The 20,073-nt window shown below is 42.4% G+C and overlaps 1 protein-coding gene across 2 annotated transcripts; it reads left to right on the forward strand.

Moving 5' to 3' along the window:
• Positions 1-325: 325 nt before the first annotated feature.
• On the forward strand, positions 326-19,257 carry LOC142390570 (carbohydrate sulfotransferase 11-like). 2 transcript variants are annotated; one of them, XM_075476110.1, is made up of 4 exons: positions 326-941; positions 13,940-14,016; positions 14,616-14,780; positions 17,020-19,257. In XM_075476110.1, exons 1-4 carry the CDS (start codon positions 845-847, stop codon positions 17,701-17,703), a joined length of 1,023 nt encoding a protein of 340 aa, XP_075332225.1. In that variant the 5' UTR covers positions 326-844; the 3' UTR covers positions 17,704-19,257. The 2 variants fall into 2 exon arrangements, with proteins under 2 accessions (XP_075332225.1, XP_075332226.1); XM_075476111.1 differs by having other exon boundaries at positions 14,619-14,780.
• Positions 19,258-20,073: the final 816 nt, after the last annotated feature.

Below are 20,073 nucleotides of genomic sequence, written 5' to 3' on the forward strand. Positions count from 1 at the left end.
TTTTTTTTTTTTTTGCCCCCATTTGGCTTATAAAACGTTTTGCCATTCAGGTTAGGACATGCTGTGACTGTACTGTTACGTTCATGTGCCCCACGTCATTTCGTTGTCATTAGACTTTAATTGTGAAATAGTGGCCGCGCGGGAACTTCCAACCATTGGCCCTTAAGGTTTTTAAGGTTAACGGTATTTCTTGATGATACGGTCGTATAAACACGCTGTCGTCCTTACTCGACAACTAATAAAGTGAGCCCGCTTCACCGTCTCTCGAGTGCAATTTCTATAATGTCAGCAGTTTGTGAACGCAGCGCAGTGGATGGGGAGAGGGCGCGCGTGAGAGAAGAGTGGGTGTGACGTCATGGCACAGTGCCCCGTCCATGTTTGGCGGAGGAAGAAGTTTGTGTAGCTTCGACAAAACTTTTAGACACCATAACCGCCGATGTGGGTTTAACCTGAAGAGCGAAGACGGAGAAGACCGTTAATTCAAAAGTGTGTTTTTTTTCTTTCTAGTTAATACATTTTAATGTTTTATCTGAGTTGCCTTTTAACTATTAAAAGGATAATATTGTTTGAAAGCACAGAGCAGAGCAGAGCAGAGCGAACGGTTGAAGATTTACGTCCCCACACATGTACATCTAATTACCGTGTCGTTCAACGAGCCAACCGTCGCCACTCCTGCCGGGGCTTTCAGTTCTAATATCCCCCCCACACCCCCCAAACCCCGCAGTGAACAAATAGGTTAGTTATTCCATGGAGTGTCTCGCGTCCTCCCCCTCGGGTGGTCTCGTATGAACCGTGGCGAAGCAGCGACGAGGGGTCCGGGGCTCCGCTGCCGGAGCCGGGCTTCATGATGAAGATGCCCAGAGGAGGACGCCTGTTTCTGGCGACGTGCCTCGGCTCGCTGTTCGTCCTTGTTCTTTACTTTCAGAGCATCACCAAACCAGGTAAGACGCTACACACACACACGTAATGAAATTTAACTACACCAAACTGTTCTTTTTGTTGTTGTTGGTTTTTTTAACATACTTTTGACAACGTTTTTATACAAAGTAACGGCAGTTAACGGCTTTAGATATACAGTAGCGAGACCACCGCGAATGATGTTAAAATTACAGGTACCGCATTGCACTTTGGATGCTTTTTTTTTGTTGTTGTGACAGCACTCTGTTAATACCATAGTGAATTAAAACAAGTCTCAGTTTCTGAACGTTAAACATCTTTGTATATGTAGTACTTCAGGGGTGGTATGATAAGCGTTCAAGATGAAAGTAAATGGCAGCATGCTGGTCGTGAAAATGTCATGCTTCCACATTTGTTTGCTTGGTCTTGTCAGGCTTGTGTATATTTGTTAAGCGGGCATAATTACACTAAAACAAAGATTGGATCACCTACGTGTGTTAATGCACATGTGGGAAACAGATGGCATGATAAAACGTGAATGAAATGATGTATGAATAAGCTCACTGTGAAGAGTGGAATGTTTTTAAAGCCCCCTCCAAGAGACCACCCCCCCACCTACATTCCTCTGCTGTACCCCCCTCCCTCTCCTCTTCTTACCTCTTCTTTCTTTCACATTTAAAAGATAGGTTGACCTCTTTTTTTGGGAGGGGGTGGGGGTGGGGGGGTTCAGGGTGAAGAGTGAAGAGTAAGAAATAAAGAGGAGAGGTAGCAAGATGATTGATTTACGCTCGCCCCACTTGCTGAGCCAGAAGGCACATGGTTGTAAAGGAGAAAGTGGAAGATCATCGGACACAGAGGAGTTGAAGTCGATGTGATTTGTCAAGAATGGAGAAGATGGTGAGGGGAACCGAGAGCAGGGGAGTTTTTCCCTCATTTTTAGGGCGAGATTGAGCACGAGGAAGTCGACCGATGTTGATTTTTTTTTCTTGCAAAGATACGAAGGTTAGTCACTGCTCTGTGATCAATCATCCCTACTTCTAATATTTTTTGTTTAGAAAGAGGGCCTTTTTCTTTTTTTCTTTCTTTTTAGATAATACCATGTAATGGACAAAAACTGTCCCTAGAACACACTTAATTTTGGAAATGCCATAAACCACCTTTTATAGCTGACAGAGGCCAGCACAGACCACATGTTGCAAATCTTTCAAGAAGCACTCTCATTGACCTCCCTGCACCCACTAGATGGATGCCCTTACTGCCTGACCTGTTTAGGCTTGTCGACTTTGGAGCGCCACCACTAGCAAAGAAAGCCACATATAAAGCCGGTTGGAGCCACATCAGAGGAGACTAATTCACAGGATGTCAACAAAGCACAGGGCCTCCGTAATTATCGTGTTTATAGTCAAAGTGTGTTTAAAAACCAATAACACAGTCTTGTTTAGCTCTGCGTTATCCCAGCCGTTCCCGTCTTTTAATTTGAGTGGAGTTGATGCATGGTAGAAAAGACCGGCTCTTGCAGAATGGACTCGAATGTCATACTATGATTATTTTCTGTTGAGTAGCCTTCAAGAAGAGCTTTAGCTTCTTCTTCATCTGCAGATACGAGGTCAGCGTTTGACCTTCAGAGAAGTCAAACTGGACGGTGAAGAATAATTTTCAAGGCTGCAGCCTCTAAAAGATTAACTCGGTTTGTATTAACAATAGCTGCCAAAGGAATTGGGTTTATATGAATGCTTTTGCAGGTGTTGCCTTTGGTACTACCCTAGTTTGGGAGTAGGTGGGAGCTTCGGTTAGTTTTAATGTGCAATTTGTGCCGCTATATGTCACCACCTCCTCCACAGTGGACCTGTAAATGATCTTTGTCTCCAGACAGTTCTATTGAAACAACTTTAAAGTCCATTTTTAGAAAAAAATCCTAAGAAACTCAGTTTTTTGATTGCTCTTTGGACACCAACTCGCTTTTTGAGAGTCCCTTGTTTCTCGCTGTCCAATAAAAAGTCAAGAGGGATTGGGGAGGGTGGGGTATAATACAAACACTACGACAAACCTGACCCAGGCTGAAGACCGTTGTTGTAACCTAGCAACAATAAGTGCTCATATGATGATAAGTACTTTGAAAATTAGGCCATGGGTGCTTGGAACTACTCTTTATGGAAGTAGCATTTATGTAGCACATATAAGCCACAGCATCTATTCATCTCAGCAACTTTCCTTCTTTCTTTCTTTTTTTTTTATACATGGTGGCACACCAATGAGACGTGAACGATTTACCAACCCTCCGACTGGTGGATGGCCAGCTGTAACTGCTGAGTTGCAGCTTCCCCTGTTGGCACAGACCCTAAAGTGTTAGCTGTGGGAGCAGCTCTGCTTTACTCAGTGGATGAAAGAACAACTGTGGAGAAGTAACCTCCGTAAACCAGCAGATTTTTCATATTTCCATCACTTATTTGGCGACTCGCAGCCCCGCAGCATCGACTCTGATGGGTTTCCGATGCCCGACGTAAAATAACAGCAGCAACGACTGCTCAACCAGTCGATACCCGCACAAAAGTTTCTCTACATTTGACTGGAAACCTGCGTAGTCCTGTCGTCACAAGTGAGGTAAAATAAGGGCGATGGAGGCTCGGTGCTGTGAACAGCCCACATTTGTCTGCCGCAGATGATACATTGCTTCCAGTAACGTTGACTGGTAAAGGGATGAGTGGGCAAAACGGCACTGACAGTAATTCATTTGATTTTGTGGTTGGTGTTGCATCACTTCACTGCTGTGGCAGCTTTCCCTTCATAACGAAGCTTTGCAACACTGCGTTTGGGCGCTGCTTTCACACTCATCTGGTCTGTTTTCTGATCGACTTGTTTTTGTGATACTTTCTTTTTAACACCAGGCAAAAAAAAACATAGAAGAAAACGTCTGTTTAACACAAGAGTTTTAGATGTATGCCACACACACGGGCTACGTGCCACATCTGCTAATTGAAGCTACTGTTTAATACCAGACAGGAAGCATATTATTATCGTGCTTCCATTGTCTGATTTCCTGCAGCAACACCCTGGGTTTGGCACAGAGGAAAGAAATATGGTTCCTGTCCAGCATGTGATTAAAAACTTTACATAAGTCATGTCACGGCCAACTTCTTTATTCAGGAGTTGGAGTTTGAGTTAACTGTACCACAAAATATCACAACATTATGAAGAGGATTTGTTTGGTTTCTTCTAGTCTAAGTTCGCATTCATTTTATTCCCTGTAATTGTCTTTATGAAAAGATTGCAACAGTTAATTCTTATCAGACCAGAGCATTTATTCAAGCCATCTTAACCTCACACTTAAAGGAGCAGCTTACTCACATTTCTTTCCCTCTGCCAGGGCTGAATATTCAGCTGATTTTTGATTAAACAATTAATTTGGACGGTGTGAGGTCATCGTACGTATCAGTGTAGCTGATAACACTGCACAGACGTGGTCTTTGTTACCTAAATGGCGATTTTTGTTAGATGACGCTACACTTATAAGATCAGGATTCTATTAGAGCAGAGTGACGGTCTGGAAATGCTTTTATGACTGCGTCCGCCACAGTTTCTGACACATTTAGCCAGAAAAAGCCGCAACGGTAACAAAAATACGTAAATTAAGAGCAGCTTTATATGTAATTCTGCTGCATTGATTTAGGTTTAGGGCTGCACGGTGGTTAGCACCTTCGCCTCACAGGGTTCCTGATTCGAATCCTGGCTGGGGCTTGGATTTAGCATGTTCTCCCCGTGTATTCGTAGGTTCTGGGTGGCTCTAAATTGTCCCCAGGAGTGAGTGTGCCGATGGTTCTCGTTAGTCTCTGTGTGGCGCTGTGATGGACTGGCAACCTGTCCAGGTTGTCCCCCGCCTCTCACCCAATGACAGTTGGGATAGACTCCAGCCCCCACGCAACCCAGAGTTGGATTAAGCAGGTATAGAAAATGGATGGATGGATGGATGATTTACATTTACACCTGTTTTCACAAAAAAAGATGAAGAAAAGATTGAAGTTTTGACCATTTTTGGAGCACATGGGCCCATTGCATCTAGTTGAGCACATACCTGCAAAGTAATTCAGTCTCCAACTGCACGATCTGAGTCCGTTACTCCAATTTAGAGAAGTTGATTTCGTCCAATTTTGGTCAGAATGATGTTTTTTGTTTTGTTTTTCTCCAGAATAGCACAATAATTCAGCTTTTTTTTTTCTTTCTTCTTCTAGTTTCATGTAAATGTGCTTCGTGTGACCTCATTATGTCCCCGTCCCCTGAAGCTCGTTTGTGAAAGTTTTTTGCAGAGATTTCGCGGGACTTAAACCTGTCTTAGCTTGTCAGTTGCACATTTCCATGTTATTACCATCTCTTTTGCAGCTGTTGGTCAGAATTCACACATGAAGTGGGTTCAGAGTTGGGTAAACTCTGAATTTCCTTAAAGGAATATTTTGTCTAATCACCCATTCATACTCACCAATGCAGTGTGGTGAAGCATTTTAGGTTCAAACGTCAACGTGCCAAAACTGATTTACAACAAGTAGAGCACATATTTGACATGTTTTCAGGAGTTGTATTTTGAGCTCATTAGCCATCCTTGATTGATCCCTTAAGCGGATGTGGGCATTGAACTGTTCGTACTGCTTTCATAAACCTACAACAGCAGCAACGGCATCGGATTGAAGACTGGAGAGAATTGGTGGATAAAGTAGTCTGTGGGCACCAGCTTCATTCATCCATTCAGAATCATATCATAGCAGTTTGTAGCACATGTGCGAGAAGTCGACCCAGTAATCATAGTTTCTGTTTCTTTTTCTGCGTGAGTTTCCATCACGTCTTGTTGTGATGACTGATTAAAATCTCTCTTTTGAAAACACTACAAACGCACCGTTGTCTCACACACGCCGTTTCCAGTCAGCTTTCGTTTTTCGACTCATCAAAACCTGAACTGAGATAGAGCTGTACTCCGAGTTTCTTTTCCGTCTAAGATTTAGTCTTTTATGTGGTTGCATTGATGCAGCGGAGCCTCGTTTGAGTGTATGAATTTGTTACTATGCAGAGTCTGTTTGCTCAGTGCTAAGGGTGCAACGGATCAAAAAACTCACGGTTTGGATCGTTCCTCGGATCAGAGTCACGGATCGGATCATTTTTCGGATCAGCAAAAAAAAAAAAAAAATAGACAGACAAATAAACATGTTTTGTCTTTTTGTTTATTAACACTTTTAAATTATTAAATTGAAATATATAAAATCAACTTAAAGTGCACAATTAACATCTTCTTTTCAACATAATCAAAGAAAAACAACTTAAAGTGCAACATAAAAACACACCGATAGCGATTGTGATCGCTTTAGCCCGGTCGGATTGTGAAGGAAGGGGCTGCTTAAACACCGCGGTGATGAGCGGTTGTTCACCCGCTTTCGGTTTCACTCCTGTCAGTGAAACACCGGGGTGATGTCGCTCCAAATGCGTGGCCTGGTTTTCTTTATGTTAGCTATCGCTGTGTCAGCTACGTGTTATGTCTGTGTGGTAACCTAGGCGACAGGTTTGTGTGGCAGTGCGAGTATATGGAAACAGACAGAGGCAGCAGTTATTGTTACTGTAGTCACCGAAGTATTTTATTTTCCATGCCCACTGTTCTACGTGTTGTACGCTGAGGACAATAAATCACAAACGAGCCATAGGACTGTTTGCTTATTGAAGAGGGTTGCAGACTTTTACCCAGAGCGTGGAAAGTAGCTCTGTCCCTGGAACTAGCAGGAATGGTAACGACTGTGTGAGGACTGAACATGCGCACAATTTTTTTTTTTTTTTCATAAATCAATCCGCGGATCATGTGTGTGCCGAACCGAAATAATTGATCCGAACGGATCACGGATCAATGATGATCCGTTGCACCACTACTCAGTGCAGAATGGTTGTAAACAGTGGAGTGAACCGATCAGCATTTTAAGGAGGAGGTGGGAAACCCACATGCTTGAGCTGTTAAGATGAACTCTAGCTCAGTGTTATCAGTTTGACGCAGGAAACGCGAGTAACTACATAAAGCTCTGACATCTCCTTTATTTCTTCTGCACTGATACTCTATCTTTAAGCAGAGTCGATCGTCCAAAGACGTGGATTTATTTAAGGTTTGCTCCTGCAAACATAACCATTTCTGAAACATCTTCTCTCTTCATAGTGCAGTTGGCACCACGATGTGCATTTTTCCACATCATGTGATGAGACGTGACAGGGTGGGAAAACTCTTCTCAGTCTGTCCCTTCCATGGGAGACGATGGGTCTTAACAAGCTGAATTGCCCGAGGGAAACCCAAATAACATCATTTTGTTATCTTTAGTCCTCTATCCACTTTAGTCTGTCATAACTGTTGGCACATATTCTTGATCTAAAAGGATAAGAACAAGTGAGCTGCCAGAGATCGAAGACAGGTTTTCAAAACACGTCCTTAAAGCTACAAACGGGACATGTCTTAACTGCTTGTGTGCATGTTGCAACTTATCTGAAAAATAATATCAAAAGTTGTGGTTGTGAAATAAACTGTTTTGCCTTAAGGTCAATCACGCAACCCACAGCTCTGAAGAGCGTGCTGAATGCCACATGTTACACCTGCTGGCTGTTTCTGCTGCCTCGCTCAGTGATATAAGAGATTATTTAATATTTGTATGAAAATATGTGATGTTTTAGACCTTAAATGGCCAAAAAATGACTGCGTGCTCTCTGCCGTGTTGTAGCCACGGTGGGCCGGGGCTGATCCCTAGAGAAATCCTGCGCTTTGTGATCATCATGGAACATAAAACCCTGCATATCTTCAACAATAAACACAGTATTTTAACAATTTTCTCCGGTTTAAAGGCTTGCAAAGCCACCATTTTCCATGACGACTTGTAAACACAACACTGTAACTGGGTCTCTCCTCGGCGATCCTGCCAGCAGATGTGTTCAGGCGGTGTGTTTACAGGACTCTGTGCGAGCGTCGGGATTCGAGTCGCACAGCAGAACTTGTAGAGAACAGAAATAAGACTCCGTTTCCCAATTTACTCACAACAGTTGTGTTTTAAACCACTTTAGAGCACAAGGACACCCCCCACTTTTCCCTGCCACAGACTCATGGACACATTGGAGGCATGTGTGGGTTCAGTGTCTTGCCCAATTACACTTTGACATGCGTTTCAGGATAAATGGGAATCTAACCACCAGCCTTTCTTATCTATTTTTGAAATTCCAGTCTTATGGGAACAAGTTATCGTACTCCTCAAATAGATGGTGTGTGTTTTACAAATGCATTTCCTTCTATGTTCCAGGGCTGCATGTAGAAATGACTGAAAAGAAAGAAAAATAAGACAAAACTCCTTCTTTACAATGTGACAAACACATTTGTTTTGTAATATGTTCTTTTTTTCAAGAGAATTTATGAGATTCTGAAAAGAAGAAGAAATCTGTGGAACCCCATAAGGTGTTTGTGGTCTGTTTATCTTGTAAATATTTTAAATCAGAGCCAGTTTAAAGTTTAAAAACTGTTAATTCATTGCTGGTGTTTGTGTCTTTCAGCTGTAGTTGAAACGCAGTATAACCAGAAGGGAAGTGACATGATGCAACAGTCCAGTGCTGCAAGCGTTTTGGCCCATGTGGTTTCACTCGAACGTTGCCATATTCACGTTGAACTTCCACAATTAGTCGGCAGTGCCTTTTCTCTCGTATTGACTGGGTGGACAGAGTCATGTTGTCTGAATAGGCTTTATTGGAACTGTCACCGGACAAAAAGATTGGCAGCCTGGTGTTAACATTCAGGGCCCTTCTTTAGAGAAAGAGTCATTGGTATGCGCCGCTCTGCACAGAGTGCAACAGCTCACAAGAGCCTTTAGCACCTTAAATCTTATATTTTACAGTTTAGTGTATAATAACTCTCACTGGTTAGGGCCTCACAAATCGCAGGGAGCCTCTCTTCCTCCGTGTCCAACCTGAGTGAACTTGTAATCAATCAAGCCGAAGTCTTTTAATGTTCCAGCGAGCTCGCAGAGTGGCTGCAGATGTGTTTCGCTTCACCCTGAACTCTGACATCATAAGTTTAAAGTCAGAACTCTTTCAAGTGAAAACCGAGCTGGTTGTTGTTGTAACTTAGGAGAGAAATTGGTCACACAAATGGTTTTCTTGTTTATTTTCAGGACTAGAAACTAATTGGTTAGACACACTGAGCATGTTGCGTTTGATAATCACCATCATCTGCTGGTGGCATATGGATGTTTTGACACCTTTTAAAGCGAGCTGTGCTTAAAACGAGCACCAGGCGAGTTGTTTCTGCGGCTGTTACTATCATCACTTCCTGCCTTCACTTGTATTTACATGTGAGGTTTATTGGATTAGCCTGCACACACACACACACACACAGCAGAAGCATTTAAGTGTGTTTTTTAGATTTGGTGACCATCCCTCTGCCAGGTGATTAGTCATGTAGAAGTGTTTATGATGATCCAGATCAGAATCGACGTCTAATGGAACCTTGTTTGTCTTTGAATAAAACATTCGCACGGCTTTGAATGTGTCGCAGATTGTAAAACAGCCGTACTCGGGTTCAACGCGGGCCTGTTTGTGTGTGTCGCTGATAAAAACCAGGGCCTCTTTCTCCCCTCTTTAACAGTCAGTGTTGCATCACTTCCTGGGTCTGAGAGGAAGTGGTGGTTTTTCTGGGTCGTGTGACAGAACACGTCGAGCAGATCGAGATGCGACTCGTGATTATCAGGATGGAGTTGCCTACATGTGAGGGATGCTTAGAAACACGACAAAAGATCATCTTGAAAGCGAGCACTCCTACTACAGCCCTTCTAGGTTATTTGGTGCATTAGTTTACTATTAAACAGATTTTTGTCTGGATTATGAGTAAAGTTACACAAAGGAAATCACATATTTTGCTGCTGCTGTGGTGTTTATCACAGCATCATCAACATGTCGGCGTCCTAACATCCTAGTTTAAACAGTTAAACGCAGGCTTTTCACTTTATTTTTTATCATACATCAAAACATTAGTCTAACAATGTTGTGATCACGGTGGTAGAGTTTCCAGATTCATCGGGAAAAGCACCAAAATAACTGCCCTGCTTCATCATTTAGCTGTTGAAATCAATCACAGGCCTTAAAATTTGTGACACGGTCAGAATTCTGCTGCAGGATCTTTTTAAAACTGAAACAGATATCTAAATCTGCAAAGCTTTGTTTGGCATTTTTTTTTCTGTCTCAGCTAAAATGCAGCTGTAAGACGCCCTGTTTTTTTTTTTTTGTTCTGATGGAGCAAAATACCCTTTTCTGAAGTCAGAACACGGGACATATAGGATGTGACCCATTCAATCTATGCAGTTATTAACAAAATGTGACGACTACTTATAGACTTTGTGACAGAAAAAAAAACAGATGCATCACAGCTGCTTAGTTTTACTAGTTCTAAATCATAGAAGTAAGAAAATAGAGCTGGATCACCTCAAAGGAACCGTCACCTTTAAAGCATTATTTGAAGAAAAATAGTTTGGAGATTGCAACCGTCACAGATGCCATCCACGGACTGCCAAGCAAACTGCATCTGTTCTGGTAGCAGGGTTGTCACCCTATCTCCAAAGTTTCAACAAGTGTTTGAATTCAAGATAAAGAAAAACAAAAATGGACCAGACTCGGTGATTAATTCCCTATAATCCCTATGTTATATATCAGTGAGCAGTGCTGACCAACATGTCATTGGGGTCATCAGGTGGGAGCCTCCTTTCATCAGTGTTTCATCTAGTTGGGCCCACGACACCTCCAGGAGGCTAGACGGTGATCACTGGCGTCCCAGAGTCACCCCCCTAATGCCAGCCATCACTGCCCCTCACACCACAACAACCATCTTTTTTTCCACAGCCACAAGCTACCTCAGCCTCTCACCAACTGCTCACCAGTCACAGCGGGGTGGGGATGCAAACCCTGGTTCGGGTAGGGGGTAATGAAAGTATATAGGGTGCCAGAGGTGGAGGCAGGACAAGACACACTCACCTAAACAGTCCTATAATCACTAAAGATGCCAGCAAAAACAAAGCCATACAGGCCAATGGAGGAGCATTAGTAACACGTTGGAATCTAAAATACAAATAGCTGTGGCTGTACAGACTGAAGCATCAGGCGTTAGAAGTGGATATCCTGCTCATCCACTGCAGTATCAGCCGGACCTAATGCTTATCATAGGAAGGGTTGTCCTGATCCAGTCTATAGTGCTGGCTCTGATCAGGTGTTTTCAGCTTGATCAATATCAGGTTACTGTATAGATCTGTTATTTATGTACAATGTAAGAAGAAATGAATAAATAAGAACATCATCTGTACTACGTGGATGAATATATGTGGATGGCAGTTTTTAAATCACGTTTATGATAAAAATAAATAAGTTAATAAGAAGTCAGATGAACAAAGGTTGTTTTTCTTTCTGTATTACAGAGCTAATGAGATACCAAGCATGTATATGGCCTTGATTTTAATAACTTTAAGAGAAGTATCGGATTGAGACTTTTTATCTGCAATTACTTCCTCTTTAATGACTCGTATCGGTACCAGGGGGGCGTAAATATCCGTGGGAAAATCCCTAATGTTGAGAGAAACTTATGGACTTTATTTCAAATTATTTTTAACAATCTGTTAACTGAACATCCTTTCCAGAGACCCCCCGTTTGTTTGAGCTACGCCAAGGTTTTTGTTTTCTGCCCAGAATCACTTTTCCTCTTCATGTTTGTGCTCCTTTGAGGTCTAGTCACGCACCAGCACTGGTTTAATTTCTCTAATGTTTACCTTTCCTCACCCTCTGAATGATTTTATTTGACTAATTGGACCTCTGTCAGTTAAATGTTTCCTCTTTGTCGTCCTTATCATGAGCGGAGCCTCCACGCGAGTCTTTGACCTACTTTCTTCTTGAGTTTTGAGTTTGCTGAAGGATTCTGCGGAATAGATATAAACAGAGAACGTAGATGTTTGATTCATTGTATATAGTGAAACCCTCATCTGTGTGTCTGATACTGTGGCCTGTAAGTTTCCAGCCTCGGGAAGTCGGTCCTCTGGAATGCTATTTACCTTTGATTCAGTCAAACAAAATGGCATAAAAGTCCATCTAATATATCGCCTTACACGAGTTCAAAACAGCCCAGAAATGTTCGGGGAGTCTTTGCCACGTCATCCCAACAGACGGGGGGAATTTGGAGAGAAAAAGACCTGGACAGGGTGTATCACTTTAACACTCTGCAGCGCATCAGATCTTCTCACATTTCATGTGCAGCACGTATTTGCTGAGTCAGGAACTCTAAAGTTGTTCTCCTTTCTGGTTAATTCTGCTTCCTCAAAGTGACAGGAAGTGGCTATGATTTACAGCTTTATCTTAAGCCAGGACGAGAACACTTGAGGGTAGTTTGTTTTTTAATAACAAAAGAGTTCCAAGATGAGAGATTTATTTAATACGGATGCTGTTTCAGAGCAGTGAAACATCCATCCAGGGCTCCACCTGGATCCCTTCATCTACCCTTTTCCAGCTTGATATTCTTTCAACATGAACGTATGGAGTTTTTCTTTTTTTTTTGTTTCATCATTCCATATGTGTTCTTTTAAGCCGTTTCCTCTCGCGCTTCTTTATATAAACCCATTTTCCACTTCTCTTCCCCTGCTGTCTCGCCACGGCTTTGTCTCAGATGAAAATTAGACCTTCTGCATTGTTTAGCCACATGTGTAAAACAAATCACTGTTGTTTCTTTGTGCCATTAGCTGCAGACCCGGACTGCCATCAGGCCCGAATGGGAGCAGGAAGGGAGGAAAGATAAGGAAAAGATAAATGTATTTATTTTTTATTTTTTAAAAGGCTCGACGAGGCACACAGCTTCTTAGCCTGTACTGATCCATTATTTTGGCTGCACAATGTTGGGAAATTCAAAGTAGATGCACTGTTTTGTTTTGTACCGTTTCCCGTCCCGTTCACAGATCAAAATACCTTCCTGAAATGGACGATTCTAATGAGAAAGGACAGCTTAACCCTCCTGTTGTCTTGCAGGGTCAAAAGTGAGCCACTGCCATGTTTAGCTGTAGAAAAAATACCTTAAACTATCTTTTTCCAACTTGAAATTTTATAACTTTTCCTAAAGGGACCCCATCATTAGAAAAAGTCATACTTTATTTTTGTTTATTTTTCCATGTGGGCTGTACACCACTAGGGTACAAAGATTGTCTTATGGGTAATTTTTGACCCGTGAATTATAAAAACATTTAAAACAGCAGAAAAAAGTTAATTTTTTTTCCCCTTTCAATATAATTAATTCAGAAGTAATTACTTCACATTTATATGATAGCAATAATAAACCTTTATTATGTAAAAGAAAAATGAGAAAACAAGAAAACTGTTGGTCCAACCGACAGTTGGTTTGATAACAGGTGGTTTCATCATACAAAATAGATTTTGGATTTAAAATTCAATTAAGTTGCTTTATTTAGGGGCTTTGGTAGGGCGGGTCATTTTTGACCCATAGGACAAAGGGGAGTAAACAGAATGTTAAGACCGCACAAGGTTAAGAAAAGAGTGTTTACCAAAGAGAGTTTAAAAGACAAGTGTAACTTATTTAAGTGTTATAGACGGTCTGGAAGTGACACGGTTCCTATAGAATCTAGGGGAGGGAGGATTTTCCTCCTCATGACTGAATCTGTGCAGTGGAGTAATGGAAAGTTGGCTTTGAGTGAGGCTGCGTATGACTGGACATCTTTACAGTGTAACCTAAACCTCTGAGCAAATACACGACTCAGTTAAAGTGCTCCCCCCTTTATGATTTACAGTAATGTGGTTGGTCGTAACTCAGCGGTTGCCCTGTCAACACAACACGCTCTTGTTCACATCAAATATAAACGACGTGCCGAGATTTACTGCGGCGTTTAATCGCATCGTGCCGATCCTGTGAAAAAGTGGGCAATTAATTGGAACATGAGCTCATAAGCCAAAAGCTCTTTGATGAATAAGGTGGTTTTTAATTGTTTTTTTTTGTTGTTGTTTTTTTGTCTAATCGTAGAACCCGCTTTGAAGTCGGGCAGCAGGCTGGGGAAAAGCAGGAGAAGTCCCCTGCAGACCCTCTACAATGGGGACCAGGTGAGAGCGAAAGCACAACACGCATACCCAGCAGGTTTTTCATTTCCTGCCAAGAGTCGCCACTCAAAAAAACTTTGCTCTGATAATCAAAGTATAGCCAGCAGCTGAAAAGCTTCAAAACAAACAGCTACACCTTTATTTTATCTAATCTGACAATAAACCAAATGCACCCAGTTTAAGTTGTTCCACAGATTAACTTCCAGACTTTATTTTAGACGCGTTGCAGAGAAGATGCAGCTGCCCTTTCTTTAAGGATCTCTTTTTAGGAAAGTTGGAGCCATTCTAAGTTGAATCTTTAATATTATTCCCTCACGTTTTATCAAGTTTGTTGGATGCAGTAATTATGATGCCCCTTAAGCTTAAAACTGTTATGCAACTTACATTCCAGCAAGAGCTGGTTTCAACTGGCCTGAAAAATAGTTCTGAAGTGCAAACCCAGAAAAGATGCAACCAGTTTTACAGCGTTTAATCTAAAGTATCTTAGATCTAAAGTACTTCCCTGCAGCACTTTCATATAAAGGTTTCTGTTTTAAAAGTTGTTGTTTTTTTGTGTTTTTTGGTTCCCTCTTTCATTCGTCCCGCATCTTCCTCGTCATAAGCAGCTGGAGCTGTCGGCAGCTCAGAGGTACCTTCAAGGCCGCAGGGAGCTGTTGGAGGAAGCGTGTCTGAGCCACACGAGGAAGCGCCGGGTGCTTTCGCCTGAGGACCTGAAACACCTCATTGTTGACGATAAACACAGCCTGATTTACTGCTACGTGCCCAAGGTTGGTTACCGGGAAAGTATTCAGCTGAAGGTTGAGTTCAGAGGTTTCAGGAGTGCCGACTGTCTGGGGGGCTAAAGGAACCCGGAGCACACAAACACAATGCACTTACAACTAGGGCTGAACGATATGACTGTGGGTTCAGTGAAAACTAAGCATTTTTCTGAAAAATAAAGAACATAATATAAAAGAAGGACGTCTGCATTCATCGGGTCTTTAGTTGGAAGTTTGTTGTTGTAAAATGGAGCGTTAAACTGATGTAAGGTTCAGTCGTCCGGCTCCACCACAGGTCCGTGGTTGTGGCAAAACGTTCAATTTCACATAGCTCGGATTCAACATTCATTTTACATTCGTTATAGATTTTTGGAATGGCCACTTGATTAAAATATGTTCGGGATGGTATTTTGTAACGTTTGTCCAGCGTCCGAACCATTCTGAAAGCCTTCTTTTGTGACGCTGTCTTTTGCATTGTGGTATTTTACAGCATCTGTAATGTCTTTGTACCTGGTGGACGTCGACTCATATGGCGTAACGCTACTGAACGCATCAGCAATCAAACTTTGCTCGGGTTCACATCCTCTTATCTGAATCCAAAATACCTCCAAATAATGGAGAATGACTTTTTTTTTTGACTAAATCCATCGAATGCGCAGATTCTGCACCGGCCTTATCTTCCGCACTCATGCTTCTCTCTTTAATTTCGCTGCTGTGAATGTAGTTTGTGTCTCCGTCTCTCTCCCTCGGATGTTTGTCATTGGCTGGCTTCAGCTCTACATAAGGGCAAGCATTAAAATGATGTTTGTGACTGCCTGAGCTGCACAGGCGGGGAAAATCTATATAGTTGAATTTACGATATTAATATCTTGAATGTTCATATCTAGATATTGATACAATAACGATATATCGTTCAGCCCTACTTACAACCCCTGACAACAATGATGGAATCACCACACTGGGAGCGGCATCATCTCCATGTCCAATGCAGATTCATCCAATCATCCACAGTCCATAACAGCTCCTCTTCAGCTCACTGTAACCTTGTTTTCTTCTGTTTTAGGTGTAATCCATTTCATTCAGCTGGTTTCTTACAGTTCCTTCACAAATGTTGATGTTTTTTTTATTTCTTTTAATCTGCATTTTTTTTATTTTAAGGCGTATCGCTTTGAGTTTTCTGTCCTTGCGCTCTTAGTCAACTTGTTTCCCTTTTACAACGCTCCCATATTGTTTGTATTTACTCCAGATTTTAGGCGCAGCTAAACATCTTTTCACCGCCCTGAGTTTAATTACCCCATTGAAGGACTCCATTGTTTCCACTGACAGCTCTCTTGTTGTGGGGCCACGTTTCCTGTAAAACAGCCATGTGCAAAAAACTCGTTTAGCTCTCTTTTAACTGCACATATTTACATGTTTAGACCAGTGCAGGTATCTGCTTAACCTGGGGGGGAAAGTACGAAACGATAAAAAGTTTATTAATTACTGTGATTCCATATTTTTGCTTGAGATTGTATTCAGTGATACATTGTGAGTTACAGTTTAGAGTTTTAAAGGTTTCCCTGCTTCAACACACCTGATTCAGATTAAATGGATCTCTTCGACAGATTGTTAAGTAACACAAGCCTGTTAATGATGTCTTGATCTGAATCAGGTGTGTTGAAGCAGGGCAACATCTAAAACCTGCAGGACAGTGGCCCTCGAGGACCGACTTTGGACATCCCTGGTTTAGAGGAATATCGCCCTCCCCAGATGTCAGAGCTCATATAAACATTAATCTGCCCTAAAATCATATAAAACGCATCTGTAACGATGAAACTTGCCTGAAAACCGTTTATATTGAGTATTAAATCAATGTGATGACAGTTTTCTTTGCATCTACCTACGACCGTTTGGCACACAGGACCTCCGCAACTGCTGTTGCTTTTACAAATCGGTGCCAGAAAGTGACAGAAATTTGATTAGATTTGAATAAAATCTTAACAGATTCTGCCGAGTGCTGCCTCGGGGACCCGTTGAGCATGATGGAGTCGTTTGATTTATAGGAAAGTGTTATTGAATTGGCTCTATATGAATGAATTGGATTATTTTATAAATAATTATGATTACAATGAATTGAATTCCAATTGGCTTGAATTCGACTTTATTGCCTTGAGATGACATTTGTTGTATTTGGCGCTATATAAATGAATTGAATTGAATTGATTTAAGAGTGTGTCTCTTCTCTTTTGCATGGTGTGTGTTTGTCCAGGTCGCCTGCACCAACTGGAAGCGCGTCCTCATGGTGCTCACCAGTGACGGCCGCCACACCGACCCTCTTGCCATCCCTGCCAACGAGGCCCACGTCGCAGGTAACCTCCGCACTCTCTCTGAGTTCTCTGTCGCGGAGATAAACCAACGCCTTCGCAGCTACCTCAAGTTCATCTTCGTGCGGGAGCCCTTTGAGCGGCTCGTGTCGGCCTACCGGAACAAGTTCACCCGCAGCTACAACACCGCCTTCCACAAGCGCTACGGTACCAAGATCATCCGCCGGCACCGGCCCGAGCCCGAGCCCGAAGCCCTGGAGAAAGGCAACGACGTGTCCTTCAATGAGTTCGTCCAGTATCTCGTCGACCCGCGGACGCAACGGGAAGAACCTTTCAATGAGCACTGGGAGCGGGTGCACTCCCTGTGCCACCCGTGTCTCATCCACTACGACGTAGTGGGGAAGTACGAGACTCTGGAGCCGGATGCGCAGGCTGTGCTCACATTAGCCGGAGTGGATGGCACGGTTCAGTTTCCCACGTCTGGCAAGAGCACAAGGACCGACGGCAAGATGGCAGCCCGCTTCTTCAAGCACATCAGTCCCTTTTATCAGAAGAAACTGTTCAACCTGTATCACATGGACTTCTTGCTCTTTAACTACTCCACACCGGAGTATCTCAGGACCCGATGACCAGCAGAGACCAGAGGATTGACCTCAGCTTTCCTTTCAGACTGTTCAGCAGTGATGAGGACTTTTTGGTTTCCATGGAGTATCCCTCGCTGCTGCCATCGCTCACAAGTGCAGACTTCACTATGATTCCTTAAAAAAAAACTCACGTTTGTGGAGAGTGACTTGATTTTCTGATTCAGAAATCAAACCTGCGAAGAAGACTGAGAGCATGTGCTCTAATTTTCTAAGCATCAGTCGAATGGGTTTGTTTCCTTTGGCTTTAGTAGAACAAAGCGCAGATGCAGGTGAAGCATCAAAGGAGCAAAGGACCCTTTTCTATATTTATTTCAGTTTCTAAAATATTGCTTTGTCAAATTGAGTCAACCTTGCTTTGACGTTGGTTGCTGTCAGGCTGGTGAAATGTGCCTCACCAGCACGACTGCTGTGCCCACTACAGTGAAAAATCCTACCATAGCGTTTTTCTTTTTGTTGTTATCATTATTATTATTATTATTTTCTTCTGAGAAATAATGAGCCATAAATGAAAGTCAGACTTCAGAGGAGCGGGTTCTCCTCTCGCAGGTGATTGTGCTGACTGTGGACGTGAACGCAGCAGATTGTTTCAGAGCACCTATGGAGGGCCTTTTATTTATGTCTGTCAGCACAGAAAATATTTATTGTTATCAAAAGTGAGTTTGTGGGCTCTTGATTGAGTGAAAATAATTTATATCAGAGGAAGAGTGAATATTAAACTGCATGGAAAGTTTCTTGCTGTCTTTGGCTTTTTCACATAAACTGATACCGATTAGAAAATCATCTGAAATGCTCAAAAAGCGTACCGAGGACTCATCTTAGTTGCCATCTGACATTCACAGCCTTCATTCCAGTGAAACTTTGCTATCCCTCATCTATCACTGTCTGCATTTAGGCCCGGGCAGGTTGGCTGAACAAACAGCCACATAGCTGTGGTCGTAGCTGGGTGCAGCCCAGCACAGCCCCGATCAGAGCTGGCCTTGTTAGGAGAGCAGGCCCGTGAAGGGTTAAATCCACCTACAGTCATCTGCACTGCGGGGCCTTGTTCAGCAGATGTGTCGGGAATTTGTGGAGGGAAAAGATCGGGGCTCATTATGGGAAAACATTTATTAATGGCCTGTACTGTCTTCTGTCTGAAAGGAAAAGCCACCAATTTTTACCCGTCTGTTCAGGGGTCTAATGTGTTTTTAAAGAGGGGGGGGGGGGGTCCGTTTGTAGTCCTGGACATACCTGAATGTTCATTCTGCCTGTGGTCGAGATGCATTGTGGTTAATGCATCCCCTGGGGTTTGACACGGATGAACAGTCGCTGTATTCGGAACCGCATACTACATACTGCATACTACATACTACATATTTGCATACTCATCAATCAGACAGTATGTAGAGCGTTTACCCACAATGCATTTCTCTCCTGTCCGAGCCAAAATCAGCCGGCCTGAAGCTGATTTCACTTAAGCTCTAAACTCTGTAAACTTTAGCAACATTTGAAACATTTTCAGGTGAGAAAGTAGTCGTTTAGATCCCCAACGTATTTAAAATCTGACAAAATACCGCCCATTTACAATTTTGTTCCCACGAATTCGGCGCTACTAAAGCTAGCCGCAGTGAGCAACGCACTTCCGGTTATTTTCACAAAATAAAATACCTGTTGCCTTTTATCATAGGGAAAGCCATTACGATACAATTGGTGCTTTTGTTTTGAAAACAGGAAGTGAACCTACTCTCGTTGTAGCTAGCTTGAAACTGCCGTTTTGACAGGAAATGACAATCGGCGATGTTACGTTGCATCTTGGGTAGTTTGAGTATGAGTAGTAACCTCATGATGCATACCCAACATTTCAGAGAATCTAGTATGCATCCGGGAACTTCTCGCTTACTCAAACTTGCATACTAACTCAAAAAGTTAGTATGAGTAGTATGAGTAGTATGCGGTTTCGAACACAGCCTATTTCATCCCGAACTCCTCTAACATCAACTGTTGCAGTGCAGGAGCTCAGGGCTGAATCGGTGGATGTCCAGTAAACGGTGAGACTTATGTGTGCTTTTGAGAAAACAGTAAATCTTCCAAAAACAGTTCAAGCTGCCATAATTAACATAAAGTTGATTAGTGTGGAGGCCTCACTTACAATGTAGCCAAGTAGATAAAAGTTTTAAAAAGAAGAAGAAAGCCCTACAAAGTGATTTATATTTAAAAGGCATAAAGGATGAAACCAGTGAGAATGAGTCCTGGTGAAGTGTTGATAAATAAGAAATTAATTCTGAGTTTGTCACATCTCAGGCTTTTGTGTGATTGACCACCAAACCGAACAGTCACAGAGTAATTTAAGCACCCGGACAGATCTCGGCTCAGCTCATG

The sequence above is a fragment of the Odontesthes bonariensis genome, chromosome 10 (genome assembly GCF_027942865.1).
Source record: "Odontesthes bonariensis isolate fOdoBon6 chromosome 10, fOdoBon6.hap1, whole genome shotgun sequence".
In the NCBI taxonomy this organism is placed as follows: Eukaryota; Metazoa; Chordata; class Actinopteri; order Atheriniformes; family Atherinopsidae; genus Odontesthes; species Odontesthes bonariensis.